Source organism: Bolinopsis microptera, chromosome 2 (genome assembly GCF_026151205.1).
Source record: "Bolinopsis microptera isolate Bmic1 chromosome 2, MBARI_Bmic_1.0, whole genome shotgun sequence".
Lineage (NCBI taxonomy): Eukaryota > Metazoa > Ctenophora > Tentaculata > Lobata > Bolinopsidae > Bolinopsis > Bolinopsis microptera.
In genome coordinates, this window is record NC_087073.1 from 20,894,033 (window position 1) to 20,908,401 (window position 14,369).

The window sequence follows — 14,369 nt, forward strand, 5'->3', positions numbered from 1 at the left end:
ACTTCATAACTGTCTCCAACTGCCCAGTTAGAATGGAGAAAGCAGCAGTGCCCGCTAAGAAGCTAGTAGGGGCCTCCTACATAGAACAGGGCTGCAGTAGCTTGAGATCAGCTGATAACGCCACTAAGCACCTTATTGAGCAGCGCCGCCTACCGCAGCGCGGCTGGTCCGACCTGAACATCAAGCGGTGTATCAACGAGATGGCGCTCATGGACTCTAACAACTTCGATGGTAAGGGTGGTGTATAGACAGTTACCATAGCTGATAGCAACAGTTACCCTAGCAACAGTTACTCTAGCAAACCCAAAAGTCTATCCAATTTCATTGACCATTTTCATTTGTTCTAATATACCTGGGTTCCTAAAAATTTGTGCATCGTTTTTGTCTCTCTTTCGGAAATATGCTTGGACCTCCAAGTATAATGCTCTGCAACATGAGCCCCCCCCCCCACTCCAACATGAGCCCCCCCCCCCCCCCCCCCCACTGCACGGGCAAACGAACGTCATTTATCAGGTGGAGAGAAGTGGCGGACCATTATACCTATTTGAGAAAGTAGCCGCACATAAGACCTGCAGTCCTCTCATTAGTTAATGATATACGGGCCCTTTATAAAGGTCGAGCGTGGCTAGTGGAGGAGCTCTTTTTGTTATTACAAACGTGCAAAAATAAGCAAAAATATTGAAAGAGTTTATAATAGCTTTGCAAAGAAGCTGCACCCTTAACCATGCTACTTCAGGAAATGTAGGAGCAGGAGAGCATGAAGGTAGAGTAGCTGCACCCTTAACCATGCTACTTCAGGAAACGTAGGAGCAGGAGAGCATGAAGGTAGAGTAGCTGCACCCTTAACCATGCTACTTCAGGAAACGTAGGAGCAGGAGAGCGTGAAGGTAGAGTAGCTGCACCCTTAACCATGCTACTTCAGGAAACGTAGGAGCAGGAGAGCGTGAAGGTAGAGTAGCTGCACCCTTAACCATGCTACTTCAGGAAACGTAGGAGCAGGAGAGCATGAAGGTAGAGTAGCTGCACCCTTAACCATGCTACTTCAGGAAACGTAGGAGCAGGAGAGCGTGAAGGTAGAGTAGCTGCACCCTTAACCATGCTACTTCAGGAAATGTAGGAGCAGGAGAGCGTGAAGGTAGAGTAGCTGCACCCTTAACCATGCTACTTCAGGAAATGTAGGAGCAGGAGAGCGTGAAGGTAGAGTAGCTGCACCCTTAACCATGCTACTTCAGGAAACGTAGGAGCAGGAGAGCATGAAGGTAGAGTAGCTGCACCCTTAACCATGCTACTTCAGGAAACGTAGGAGCAGGAGAGCGTGAAGGTAGAGTAGCTGCACCCTTAACCATGCTACTTCAGGAAATGTAGGAGCAGGAGAGCGTGAAGGTAGAGTAGCTGCACCCTTAACCATGCTACTTCAGGAAATGTAGGAGCAGGAGAGCGTGAAGGTAGAGTAGCTGCACCCTTAACCATGCTACTTCAGGAAATGTAGGAGCAGGAGAGCGTGAAGGTAGAGTAGCTGCACCCTTAACCATGCTACTTCAGGAAACGTAGGAGCAGGAGAGCATGAAGGTAGAGTAGCTGCACCCTTAACCATGCTACTTCAGGAAACGTAGGAGCAGGAGAGCGTGAAGGTAGAGTAGCTGCACCCTTAACCATGCTACTTCAGGAAATGTAGGAGCAGGAGAGCATGAAGGTAGAGTAGCTGCACCCTTAACCATGCTACTTCAGGAAATGTAGGAGCAGGAGAGCGTGAAGGTAGAGTAGCTGCACCCTTAACCATGCTACTTCAGGAAACGTAGGAGCAGGAGAGCATGAAGGTAGAGTAGCTGCACCCTTAACCATGCTACTTCAGGAAATGTAGGAGCAGGAGAGCATGAAGGTAGAGTAGCTGCACCCTTAACCATGCTACTTCAGGAAACGTAGGAGCAGGAGAGCGTGAAGGTAGAGTAGCTGCACCCTTAACCATGCTACTTCAGGAAATGTAGGAGCAGGAGAGCATGAAGGTAGAGTAGCTGCACCCTTAACCATGCTACTTCAGGAAATGTAGGAGCAGGAGAGCGTGAAGGTAGAGTAGCTGCACCCTTAACCATGCTACTTCAGGAAATGTAGGAGCAGGAGAGCGTGAAGGTAGAGTAGCTGCACCCTTAACCATGCTACTTCAGGAAATGTAGGAGCAGGAGAGCGTGAAGGTAGAGTAGCTGCACCCTTAACCATGCTACTTCAGGAAATGTAGGAGCAGGAGAGCGTGAAGGTAGAGTAGCTGCACCCTTAACCATGCTACTTCAGGAAACGTAGGAGCAGGAGAGCGTGAAGGTAGAGTAGCTGCACCCTTAACCATGCTACTTCAGGAAATGTAGGAGCAGGAGAGCGTGAAGGTAGAGTAGCTGCACCCTTAACCATGCTACTTCAGGAAATGTAGGAGCAGGAGAGCGTGAAGGTAGAGTAGCTGCACCCTTAACCATGCTACTTCAGGAAATGTAGGAGCAGGAGAGCGTGAAGGTAGAGTAGCTGCACCCTTAACCATGCTACTTCAGGAAATGTAGGAGCAGGAGAGCGTGAAGGTAGAGTAGCTGCACCCTTAACCATGCTACTTCAGGAAACGTAGGAGCAGGAGAGCGTGAAGGTAGAGTAGCTGCACCCTTAACCATGCTACTTCAGGAAACGTAGGAGCAGGAGAGCGTGAAGGTAGAGTAGCTGCACCCTTAACCATGCTACTTCAGGAAACGTAGGAGCAGGAGAGCATGAAGGTAGAGTAGCTGCACCCTTAACCATGCTACTTCAGGAAATGTAGGAGCAGGAGAGCGTGAAGGTAGAGTAGCTGCACCCTTAACCATGCTACTTCAGGAAACGTAGGAGCAGGAGAGCGTGAAGGTAGAGTAGCTGCACCCTTAACCATGCTACTTCAGGAAACGTAGGAGCAGGAGAGCGTGAAGGTAGAGTAGCTGCACCCTTAACCATGCTACTTCAGGAAACGTAGGAGCAGGAGAGCGTGAAGGTAGAGTAGCTGCACCCTTAACCATGCTACTTCAGGAAATGTAGGAGCAGGAGAGCGTGAAGGTAGAGTAGCTGCACCCTTAACCATGCTACTTCAGGAAACGTAGGAGCAGGAGAGCGTGAAGGTAGAGTAGCTGCACCCTTAACCATGCTACTTCAGGAAATGTAGGAGCAGGAGAGCATGAAGGTAGAGTAGCTGCACCCTTAACCATGCTACTTCAGGAAATGTAGGAGCAGGAGAGCGTGAAGGTAGAGTAGCTGCACCCTTAACCATGCTACTTCAGGAAATGTAGGAGCAGGAGAGCATGAAGGTAGAGTAGCTGCACCCTTAACCGTGCTACTTCAGGAAACGTAGGAGCAGGAGAGCATGAAGGTAGAGTAGCTGCACCCTTAACCATGCTACTTCAGGAAATGTAGGAGCAGGAGAGCGTGAAGGTAGAGTAGCTGCACCCTTAACCATGCTACTTCAGGAAATGTAGGAGCAGGAGAGCGTGAAGGTAGAGTAGCTGCACCCTTAACCATGCTACTTCAGGAAATGTAGGAGCAGGAGAGCATGAAGGTAGAGTAGCTGCACCCTTAACCATGCTACTTCAGGAAATGTAGGAGCAGGAGAGCATGAAGGTAGAGTAGCTGCACCCTTAACCATGCTACTTCAGGAAATGTAGGAGCAGGAGAGCATGAAGGTAGAGTAGCTGCACCCTTAACCATGCTACTTCAGGAAATGTAGGAGCAGGAGAGCATGAAGGTAGAGTAGCTGCACCCTTAACCATGCTACTTCAGGAAATGTAGGAGCAGGAGAGCATGAAGGTAGAGTAGCTGCACCCTTAACCATGCTACTTCAGGAAACGTAGGAGCAGGAGAGCATGAAGGTAGAGTAGCTGCACCCTTAACCATGCTACTTCAGGAAACGTAGGAGCAGGAGAGCATGAAGGTAGAGTAGCTGCACCCTTAACCATGCTACTTCAGGAAATGTAGGAGCAGGAGAGCATGAAGGTAGAGTAGCTGCACCCTTAACCATGCTACTTCAGGAAATGTAGGAGCAGGAGAGCATGAAGGTAGAGTAGCTGCACCCTTAACCATGCTACTTCAGGAAATGTAGGAGCAGGAGAGCGTGAAGGTAGAGTAGCTGCACCCTTAACCATGCTACTTCAGGAAATGTAGGAGCAGGAGAGCGTGAAGGTAGAGTAGCTGCACCCTTAACCATGCTACTTCAGGAAATGTAGGAGCAGGAGAGCGTGAAGGTAGAGTAGCTGCACCCTTAACCATGCTACTTCAGGAAATGTAGGAGCAGGAGAGCGTGAAGGTAGAGTAGCTGCACCCTTAACCATGCTACTTCAGGAAATGTAGGAGCAGGAGAGCATGAAGGTAGAGTAGCTGCACCCTTAACCATGCTACTTCAGGAAATGTAGGAGCAGGAGAGCATGAAGGTAGAGTAGCTGCACCCTTAACCATGCTACTTCAGGAAATGTAGGAGCAGGAGAGCATGAAGGTAGAGTAGCTGCACCCTTAACCATGCTACTTCAGGAAATGTAGGAGCAGGAGAGCGTGAAGGTAGAGTAGCTGCACCCTTAACCATGCTACTTCAGGAAATGTAGGAGCAGGAGAGCGTGAAGGTAGAGTAGCTGCACCCTTAACCATGCTACTTCAGGAAATGTAGGAGCAGGAGAGCGTGAAGGTAGAGTAGCTGCACCCTTAACCATGCTACTTCAGGAAACGTAGGAGCAGGAGAGCGTGAAGGTAGAGTAGCTGCACCCTTAACCATGCTACTTCAGGAAACGTAGGAGCAGAAGAGCATGAAGGTAGAGTAGCTGCACCCTTAACCATGCTACTTCAGGAAACGTAGGAGCAGAAGAGCATGAAGGTAGAGTAGCTGCACCCTTAACCATGCTACTTCAGGAAATGTAGGAGCAGGAGAGCGTGAAGGTAGAGTAGCTGCACCCTTAACCATGCTACTTCAGGAAATGTAGGAGCAGGAGAGCGTGAAGGTAGAGTAGCTGCACCCTTAACCATGCTACTTCAGGAAACGTAGGAGCAGGAGAGCATGAAGGTAGAGTAGCTGCACCCTTAACCATGCTACTTCAGGAAATGTAGGAGCAGGAGAGCATGAAGGTAGAGTAGCTGCACCCTTAACCATGCTACCTCAGGAAATGTAGGAGCAGGAGAGCGTGAAGGTAGAGTAGCTGCACCCTTAACCATGCTACTTCAGGAAATGTAGGAGCAGGAGAGCGTGAAGGTAGAGTAGCTGCACCCTTAACCATGCTACTTCAGGAAATGTAGGAGCAGGAGAGCGTGAAGGTAGAGTAGCTGCACCCTTAACCATGCTACTTCAGGAAATGTAGGAGCAGGAGAGCATGAAGGTAGAGTAGCTGCACCCTTAACCATGCTACTTCAGGAAATGTAGGAGCAGGAGAGCATGAAGGTAGAGTAGCTGCACCCTTAACCATGCTACTTCAGGAAATGTAGGAGCAGGAGAGCGTGAAGGTAGAGTAGCTGCACCCTTAACCATGCTACTTCAGGAAATGTAGGAGCAGGAGAGCATGAAGGTAGAGTAGCTGCACCCTTAACCATGCTACTTCAGGAAATGTAGGAGCAGGAGAGCATGAAGGTAGAGTAGCTGCACCCTTAACCATGCTACTTCAGGAAATGTAGGAGCAGGAGAGCATGAAGGTAGAGTAGCTGCACCCTTAACCATGCTACTTCAGGAAACGTAGGAGCAGGAGAGCGTGAAGGTAGAGTAGCTGCACCCTTAACCATGCTACTTCAGGAAATGTAGGAGCAGGAGAGCGTGAAGGTAGAGTAGCTGCACCCTTAACCATGCTACTTCAGGAAATGTAGGAGCAGGAGAGCGTGAAGGTAGAGTAGCTGCACCCTTAACCATGCTACTTCAGGAAATGTAGGAGCAGGAGAGCGTGAAGGTAGAGTAGCTGCACCCTTAACCATGCTACTTCAGGAAACGTAGGAGCAGGAGAGCGTGAAGGTAGAGTGTACTCAGAGTTAGTGAAACAGAAGAACTGCTATCTATCTCACGGGATGGGAAGGAGTGGGGACATCGCTGCAAACCAGCCCAAGGTAGAGCAAGGTTCGTTACTTAACTGCCCAAATATCTACACGCCTTATCACGTGACTTATTCAATTACCTGTTACCTGTTACAATTCGCTATATTTTGAGAAAATGTTCTTGAACTGCAAAAAACATGTTTAAGCCATTTTAACCCCTATTTTCCCAGGCAGCAGGGTCTGCACTGATGTGTAGAATTACTGAAGGACTGGTTCTTGATGTGCTGAAGAGTTCAGGCTGCACTAACACTAAAAGTTGTGTAGTTTTACCTGTAGCTACTGGCATGGCACTTCTTACTTCCTTACTATATCTCCGACAGTGCAACCCCAATGGAAGGTGAGTGTGTGCAGTGCACGAGACTTTGCTCGTGCACATATTGGTAGGGTTTAGGTAGGGATGTAAAACCAGGAACAAAGCTTTGTGCATGATGTGAGCTGCACTTTGCATTGCTCATGATGTCTTCAGCAGGTCCTACTATCAGTTCACCAATTAATTAACCAATTAATTAACCAAAGAACCAATTTACACTCTCTTATAACAGTGTAGTTACTAATTAATTAACCAATTAACACTCTCTTATAATAGTGTAGTTATCTGGCCCCGTATAGACCAGGGGACGTGTGTAAAGACTCCGCAAACTGCCGGCTGTCAGTTGGAGGTAGTAGAGCCGTTATTGGAGGGAGACAGTCTGGTGACAGATGTGGGGAGGATAGAAGAGTTGTTACGTCACCATGGTGACAAGGTGCTGTGCGTGATGAGCACCACTTCCTGCTTCGCTCCTCGCACTCCAGACAAGTTAGTTATCTGTTGTTTAAATAGCTGTATAGTATTTATAGTGAGAGTTAACTACTTTTCTGATTGCCTTGTTATTATTGTAATTACTACTCTCCCTCGGGTGGGCGACATTTGACCCCCGACAATTGACCCCCGACAATTAACCCCCGACAATTGACTCCCGACAATTGACCCCCGACAATTGACTACCGACAATTGACCCCCCCCCCCCACAATTGACCCCCGACAATTGACCCCCGACAATTGACCCCCGACAATTGACCCCCGACAATTGACCCCCGACAATTGACCCCCCCCCCCCCCCCCCCCCCGACAATATAATTTAATACAATTACCCCTAACCCTAACCCTAACCCGATCAATTGACCCCAGTGTAATTACATAGGGGGTCAATTGTCGGGGGTCAATTGTCGCGGTACCTCTCTCTCCCTCTAAACTGATAACTACCAGGTTAGTCCACATTGCGGAGCTGTGTAAACGGTACAACACTGCGCACCTTGTTAACAATGCGTACGGTATACAGTGTACCAGATGTATGGGTCTCCTCAACACTGCTTCTCTTAACGGTACCAGCTTTATTATTAGTTAATTAGTATCGATGAAAACAAATTGTCTGAATTTAAAAATTTAATAATGCTAGATTTATAATTGAGCCTAGTGTCCTAACCCGCTGTCTCCATGCTAGGCAGGGTAGACCTAGTACCCCCCACTAACCCGCTGTCTCCATCTCTCCATGCTAGGCAGGGTAACCCCCTAACCCGCTGTCTCCATGCTAGGCAGGGTAGACCTAATACCCCCCGGCCCCCCCACTAACCCGCTGTCTCCATGCTAGGGAAGGTAGACCTAGTACTCCCTCCCCCCCCACTAACCCGCTGTCTCCATGCTAGGCAGGGTAGACCTGTACCCCCCCCCCACTACCCCGCTGTCTCCATGCTAGGCAGGTTAGACCTGTACCCCCCCACTAACCCGCTGTCTCCATGCTAGGCAGGGTAGACCTAGTACCCCCCCCCCCCCACTAACCCGCTGTCTCCATGCTAGGCAGGGTAGACCTGTACCCCCCCCCCACTAACCCGCTGTCTCCATGCTAGGCAGGGTAGACCTGTACCCCCCCCCCCCCCCACTAACCCGCTGTCTCCATGCTAGGCAGGGTAGACCTAGTACCCCCCTCCCCCTAACCCGCTGTCTCCATGCTAGGTAGGGTAGACCTGTACCCCCCCTCCCCCTAACCCGCTGTCTCCATTCTAGGTAGGGTAGACCTGTACCCCCCCCCCCCCCCCCACTAACCCGCTGTCTCCATGCTAGGCAGGGTAGACCTAGTACCCCCCCCCCCCTAACCCGCTGTCTCCATGCTAGGCAGGGTAGACCTGTACGTGCAGAGTCTAGATAAGAACTTCATGGTGCCGGTGGGAGGAAGTATAGTGGCGGGGTTCACTAAAGAGATAATATCCAGCTTATCTCAGTCGTATCCTGGTAGAGGGAGCAGTGCACCTATTCTGGACCTGTTTATCACTCTCCTGTCTATGGGCAGAGAGGGGTTCTTTCAGCTACTTGAGGAACGGAACAAGGTAGGAATTGTATCTCGTTACTAACCATGTACCAGGTAACCTATTGGTTACTAACCATGTACCTATATATTGGTTACTAACCATGTACCAGGTAACCTATTGGTTACTAACCATGTACCTATATATTGGTTACTAACCATGTACCAGGTAACCTATTAGTTAGGTATATACATGTATATACAGGTGTTATAAGTCAGGTACTGTCTTTAGGTAAAGGGGGAGGGGGGATGAGATTAGTTTAAAATGGAACTACAGGAGGTGGTAACCTCTGCAGATGGTAGATATGACACCCTGCAGTCTGCACACTGCACACTGCACAGTTATTAAGCAATACAGTAAGCACAGCACTGTGACCATAACTGCAGTTAAACACTAACATATTGAATATGGAAACGCGCTTAAAATATCCAATGATATGAACGATAGTAAAGCATACATGAATACATGACAGGCGCAGTGCAAATCATTCATGTTGTGTAACTGTTATGTAACTCCAAAAACTTATTTTAAAGTTTTGCGTTTTACTCGCGTTCGTTGGAATGCGTTTCTCACAATGCTACTACTACTAATGCTGTGTTATATTTCTGCATATAAGTATGCTGAGTATGCTGAATATTCTGATTTCTGAATTTGCTGATTTTGCTGAATAGTGAACACGGTTTGCTGACCCCCTGCCTCAACAGGGGAGGGGGAGGTAGCAAGACTAAACGAGGGTTTATGTTTTGCAGGTGTACACGAAGCTGAAGAGGAAGTTAGAGGAAGTAGCCAGTGTGTATGGGGAGAGAGTCCTGGAGACACCCAACAATCAGATATCTCTAGCTTTTACTCTAACACCCTCTAATTACAAGGTTTATTAAAACACTCAGCAAACTTCAATTTACTTAAATGACAGCCATCTTTAGGGCTCGGATAGATAGAAATCTAAAAGCAGTAAACATATCTTTATAGTATTTTATCTGCGATAACGGAATGTAAAGCTAATAAATGTACAGGAGAACTGCAAGCTGACAGAAATAGGGAGCAAACTGTTTACTCGCAACGTGACGGGGGCGCGTGTGGTGACCTGCTCGGGATCTAAAACAGTCGGCAAGATAACACTACAGAAGTGGGGATCACACAGCAACAATTACCCTACTCCCTACATCACATTCGCTGCTGCAGTAGGCATGACTGAGGCTGACGTGGATAAACTGGTCGACAAATTCGGGCAGATACTCGCGAAACTGTCGTGTGTAGTATCACAGGGAAATACTGATTAAGCCATATTGAACAAATAGGTGCTTTTAAGTTAGATTTATTTAGCAGGGGTGATTTTCATTTCATTTATTTAATTGTTTAACGGACACACATAAATGGGTTGATGTATTTTAATTGTATTAATAAGTGTTGATTGTTATTTTATGATTGCAATTGTAATTATTTAATTTATCAAACTTCTTATCTACCTCTAGTTGAAGTAAGATGATAAGAAAGGGTATAAGTTTGCTAGTGAAACTCAATGCCACACTTGTTATCATGTTTAAGGAGGCGGATCAACATACCGCAATATTTCAACATTTCTTTACATAACATTTTATATAATATTGTATGTCATCTGCGTCCGGTATTAGATGACTTGCTGCAATTTGTTCCTAGTTTACGTTTCTTTGCTGGTATGTTCTTTGTTGATTACCTAGAAAATGTACATTTGCTACTATATTTTAGTATTTTGTGTAAATTATATAACATGTAGTTGTAGTGCTAACAATTGAACATTGCACTAGCCACTGCCACACACCAGTATGGATGAGGAGTATGACGCTATAATCCTGGGTACAGGGCTTAAGGAATGTGTACTGAGCGGGTTGCTCTCAGTATCCGGCAAGAGAGTTCTACACATGGATAGGAACGGTTACTATGGTGCTGCCTGTGCCAGCATGTACCTCGAACAGGTACTGCTTTACTTTACTTTACTTTACTTTACTTTACTTTACTTTACTTTACTTTACTTTACTTTACTTTACTTTACTTTACTTTACTTTACTTTACTTTACTTTACTTTACTTTACTTTACTTTACTCAGTAATCGACCGGGATTCCCGGCGCCGTGAAATCCCGGCACCGGGGGAGCTATTTCTTCCCGGCCCCGGCCCCGGCCGATTTTCAATTTTTGCCGGGAATTTGGCCGGGAATTTTTGATCGAAATCGGCCTAAAACTTTCATATAAATCTTAAAATGGATTTTCAATTTTGAAAGGATGATGTCCAGAGTGCCAACTTTCAAGAGCAGTCCTTTGTTTTTGTAACTATTTTACCAAAATATATATGAAATCTAATTACCTTCTAAACTGTTCAATTGATACGAACATTATATTGTCATGTAAAAATAAGTTCAGATCCTAAGTCCTGAAAAGTTCTAACTTGGCCGTGGATTTATTAAATTCACGGCCCCGGCCCCGGCCAAATTCCAGAACGGCCAATTCCCGGCCCCGGCAAAATTTGAACATTCCCGGCCCCGGCCCCGGCCAAATCCTACCCCCGGTCGTTTACTGACTTTACTTTACTTTACTTTACTTTACTTTATTTTACTTTACTTTACTTTACTTTACTTTACTTTACTTTACTTTACTTTACTTTACTTTACTTTACTTTACTTTACTTTACTTTACTTTACTTTACTTTACTTTACTTTACTTTACTTTACTTTACTTTACTTTACTTTACTTTACTTTACTTTACTTTACTTTACTTTACTTTACTTTACGGTTACTATGGTGCTGCCTGTGCCAGCATGTACCTCGAACAGGTACCAAACTTGCATTTATAAGATTATGTGAAATTTGGTAGCATTCTTTATCTTTTTATAGAACTCTTTGCTTTTCTATCACACATTACATTTTCAGTTGTTTGAGCACTTTGGAAAGAAGGATTGCGACGTTTCTAGCTACGGCAAATCTAGAAATTGGAACGTGGATCTTATCCCCAAATTCCTCATGGCCGATGGTAATTAATGTCAAGTTTATCTGTTTTAATTTGAAATCAGTTATTTCTCAATATTTAATAACTTAAACCACATATTTGCATACATTATTGAACAGTTTTTAATTAACCTATTTTTATCAGGTGTGTTGGTTAAGCTTCTAATCTACACTGGAGTGACTAGATATCTGGAATTTAAACAAGTTGATGGCAGCTACGTATATAAAGCCGGTAAAGTACACAAAGTACCCGGGACTGAGACTGAGGCACTCAGCTCAAGTCTTATGGGATTCTTCGAGAAGAAACGGTTCCGAAATCTCCTACAATTCGCTTTTAAATACGAAGAAAGCGAAAAATCTACCCATGAAGGTTTGTGATTTAAAATGGAAATTTTTTATGTTATAGTCCCAGTCAGTTAATATTTGTCTGATAAACAAGGTAAATATAATAACTTAATATAATTGCCTATTTCTCAAGGTTTGGATCTCACTAAAGTACCAATGAGTCAGCTTTATGAGAAGTACAATCTAGATACAAATGTGAGGGACTTTGTGGGCCACTCAATCGCTCTTCATAGGAATGACAAGTAAGTATTCTAATTTATTTCATTAATTATTGTTTCCCACCGCATCCTCGTTCAGCTGTGAAATCTAGATCTTATGCGAAACGTACTGTCGTGCGCGCGCCAAAAATTTAGCAACAAGCAATGAAAAGTCGTCAATGACAAAGCTTGCTGCACGACCGAACCGCCGCGTTGTAAAAGGCACTCATTGCCCTGAACTTATTAAATCGGAAATGGAAAGCGCGACCCCCAATATATGGATCGAAGAAGGGGCCGCTGCTCTTGCTGGGTCCGATAAAAGCAATCCAATCATGTTGTCGAGCATGTATGTTTGTCAATAATTACTAATTTATCTGAAATTAGTAATGACTGACAAACAAACATGCTCGTCAGTCATCCGAGGTGTAGTGCTCAAAAAGATAAACACAATCCACTACAATTTGAACCGGTCATTCATACAAGATGCGAAAACTTAAAACTATGAACGTCTCACATTAAATCATTTCTAGCAACCTCTTTATCTGAAATTAGTAATGTATTTTCAGCTACATCAACGAACCGGCCCTAGCTACAATCAACCGGATGAAACTGTACTTCAACTCCATTGCTAAGTATCAGAAGTCTCCTTATCTTTATCCCCTCTATGGTCTCGGAGAACTTCCACAAGGATTTGCCAGGTGAACGTCTGATACTCGCATGACAAGACCTTCGTCTTACATATTTACATCACATCCTTGCATCGCTTACCGACTCCTAGATGCACTTCAAATAATTGTTACCAAGAAATGATGTATGAAAGACAATAATCCCTTCAGATTGTCCGCTATTTACGGTGGTACCTACATGCTGAACAAGCCATTTGAGGGAGTCACATATGGAGAGGACGGCAAGGTAACCGGAGTAACTTCTGAAGGAGAGACTGCCAAGTGTAAAATAGTAGTGGCAGATCCGTCTTACTTTCCGGAAAAGTGCACTAAAGCGGGCCAAGTTGTCAGGGCTATCTGTTTACTGAAGAACCCTGTCCCGAACACAAACAACAACCAGTCCTCCCAGATCATTATTCCTCAAAACCAGGTAACATTTTCCAAATCTGACATCTGTTGAGTTGGGGGAAGGTTTCGGAGGAAAAGTCAAACAAAACCTGGACATGCCTTTAATCGCTTAGCTAACCGTAAAACTCTCTCAGGTTGGTCGCAAGAGTGACATCTACGTGCTGTGTGTCTCCTTCACACACAATGTGACCGCTAAGGACTGGTATGTAGCGCTGGTCAGCACCACTGTGGAGACTGCCAACCCTGAAGCTGAGTTGGAACCTGGCATGAGACTCCTCGGACCTGTCTCTGAGAAGTTTGTCAGTGTGTCGGATCTATATGTTCCTACTGAAAACGGGAAGAAAGATAATGTGAGTTATTTCAGTTAACTTTATTCAAATAAGTAGTGTAAGTAATGTAAATTAACCATGTTTACTCCTTACTAAGTCAAGTGAAATAATCTTAAACCATTTCAGATCTTCATTTCTGAATCATTCGATGCGACAACCCACTTTGAAACGACGTGTGAGGACATCATTAAAATCTACGAGAACATCACGGGAGAGCCGTTCGACTTCACCACGCTGGACAAGAAACTGGAGGAGTTCAAAAACCTGACGGAGGGATAGAAAAACTGGTTGTGTAATGTTACCTAGGTTACACTTGTTTTTAAGACGCGCAATCACCACGTTAGTGTTCTGTACTACGATTGTGTGTCTTAGCAGTGGGCGGTAACCATGGTTACAGTTTTGTGTGGTTTCTCTTTTTGTAGGACAATACTCGCCTTATTACTGTCAAGCGCATGTTTACTCTATAGATTTATGTTTGTTGTAATTGTAAAATGTAATTAAATCAATCATCGGTTTTCTTGGACGAGAGCTATAAAATATGTTTCTTGAATCTTTTTGGATTTGCAATAAATTTCAACATTGTATGGAGACTATTTGTCTCAACTAGCTCTTGAAATGTTTTGAAGATATTCCGTGTCATTAATTTAGGATCAAATGATGATTATTAGATGTTTTATAGTGTGGGTTTACAGTTCTAGCTGGTTCTAGAAAATGGATTCGTGTGCAACAACATGTGATTTTCATGCCGCTGCCTTAAACGATTTCCTAGCCAATTTCCATTATTTTATAACTAATGTAAAAACTACGGCAGGCTAGAAGTATATGTCGTCATCTGTTAGATTTAATATTATATCTGCTGTAACATATTTCACTAACTTTCTCGCAATTTACCTTATGTTTGATAATACTTGGAAAAGTCACCTTGTAAAACTTGTTAACGTGAAAATGATGTGAGTTCTTTTCACTTGTTTTAAATATTCGATGATCGTTAAATATCACTTCTTTTACTTCTTAAAAACATACATTTAAATATAGTACTTTCAAAATTGGGCACTTT

The 14,369-nt window shown here is 44.9% G+C and overlaps 3 protein-coding genes across 4 annotated transcripts in view; 2 read left to right on the forward strand and 1 right to left on the reverse strand.

Annotated features, from left to right (window-relative positions):
* The window catches only part of LOC134811740 (rab GDP dissociation inhibitor alpha-like), a 77,049-nt gene extending 62,744 nt beyond the window's left edge, over positions 1-14,305 (forward strand). Inside the window, exons 2-9 of one of the 2 annotated variants that reach the window (XM_063818783.1) lie at positions 10,174-10,343; positions 11,294-11,393; positions 11,514-11,738; positions 11,847-11,955; positions 12,477-12,608; positions 12,747-13,005; positions 13,118-13,333; positions 13,439-14,305. In XM_063818783.1, coding sequence (XP_063674853.1) covers positions 10,194-10,343; positions 11,294-11,393; positions 11,514-11,738; positions 11,847-11,955; positions 12,477-12,608; positions 12,747-13,005; positions 13,118-13,333; positions 13,439-13,591 — 1,344 coding nt within the window. In that variant the 5' untranslated portion in view covers positions 10,174-10,193 and the 3' untranslated portion in view covers positions 13,592-14,305. Of the gene's footprint in view, positions 1-10,173; positions 10,344-11,158; positions 11,197-11,293; positions 11,394-11,513; positions 11,739-11,846; positions 11,956-12,476; positions 12,609-12,746; positions 13,006-13,117; positions 13,334-13,438 lie in introns of those variants that run through there. The other variant, XM_063818784.1, reaches the window with a different exon arrangement.
* LOC134811747 (translocon-associated protein subunit beta-like) overlaps positions 1-14,369 on the reverse strand; it is a 73,534-nt gene that overhangs the window by 31,149 nt on the left and 28,016 nt on the right. The window lies entirely within an intron of this gene.
* LOC134826458 (O-phosphoseryl-tRNA(Sec) selenium transferase-like) lies at positions 32-10,065 on the forward strand. Its single transcript, XM_063838840.1, has 8 exons — positions 32-231; positions 5,945-6,063; positions 6,222-6,388; positions 6,638-6,847; positions 7,298-7,413; positions 8,201-8,412; positions 9,141-9,260; positions 9,405-10,065. The coding sequence occupies exons 1-8, from the start codon at positions 33-35 to the stop codon at positions 9,669-9,671; spliced, it is 1,410 nt and encodes a 469-aa protein (XP_063694910.1). The 5' UTR covers position 32; the 3' UTR covers positions 9,672-10,065.

Bases quoted from the DNA above. Each gene is read 5' to 3' on its own strand.
- LOC134826458 (XM_063838840.1), top strand. From the start codon at position 33: ATGGAGAAAGCAGCAGTGCCCGCTAAGAAGCTAGTAGGGGCCTCCTAC. The intron at 232-5,944 runs GTAAGGGTGGTG...ATGCTACTTCAG, and splicing joins GGACTCTAACAACTTCGATG to GAAACGTAGGAGCAGGAGAG. The intron at 9,261-9,404 runs GTTTATTAAAAC...ATAAATGTACAG, and splicing joins TAACACCCTCTAATTACAAG to GAGAACTGCAAGCTGACAGA.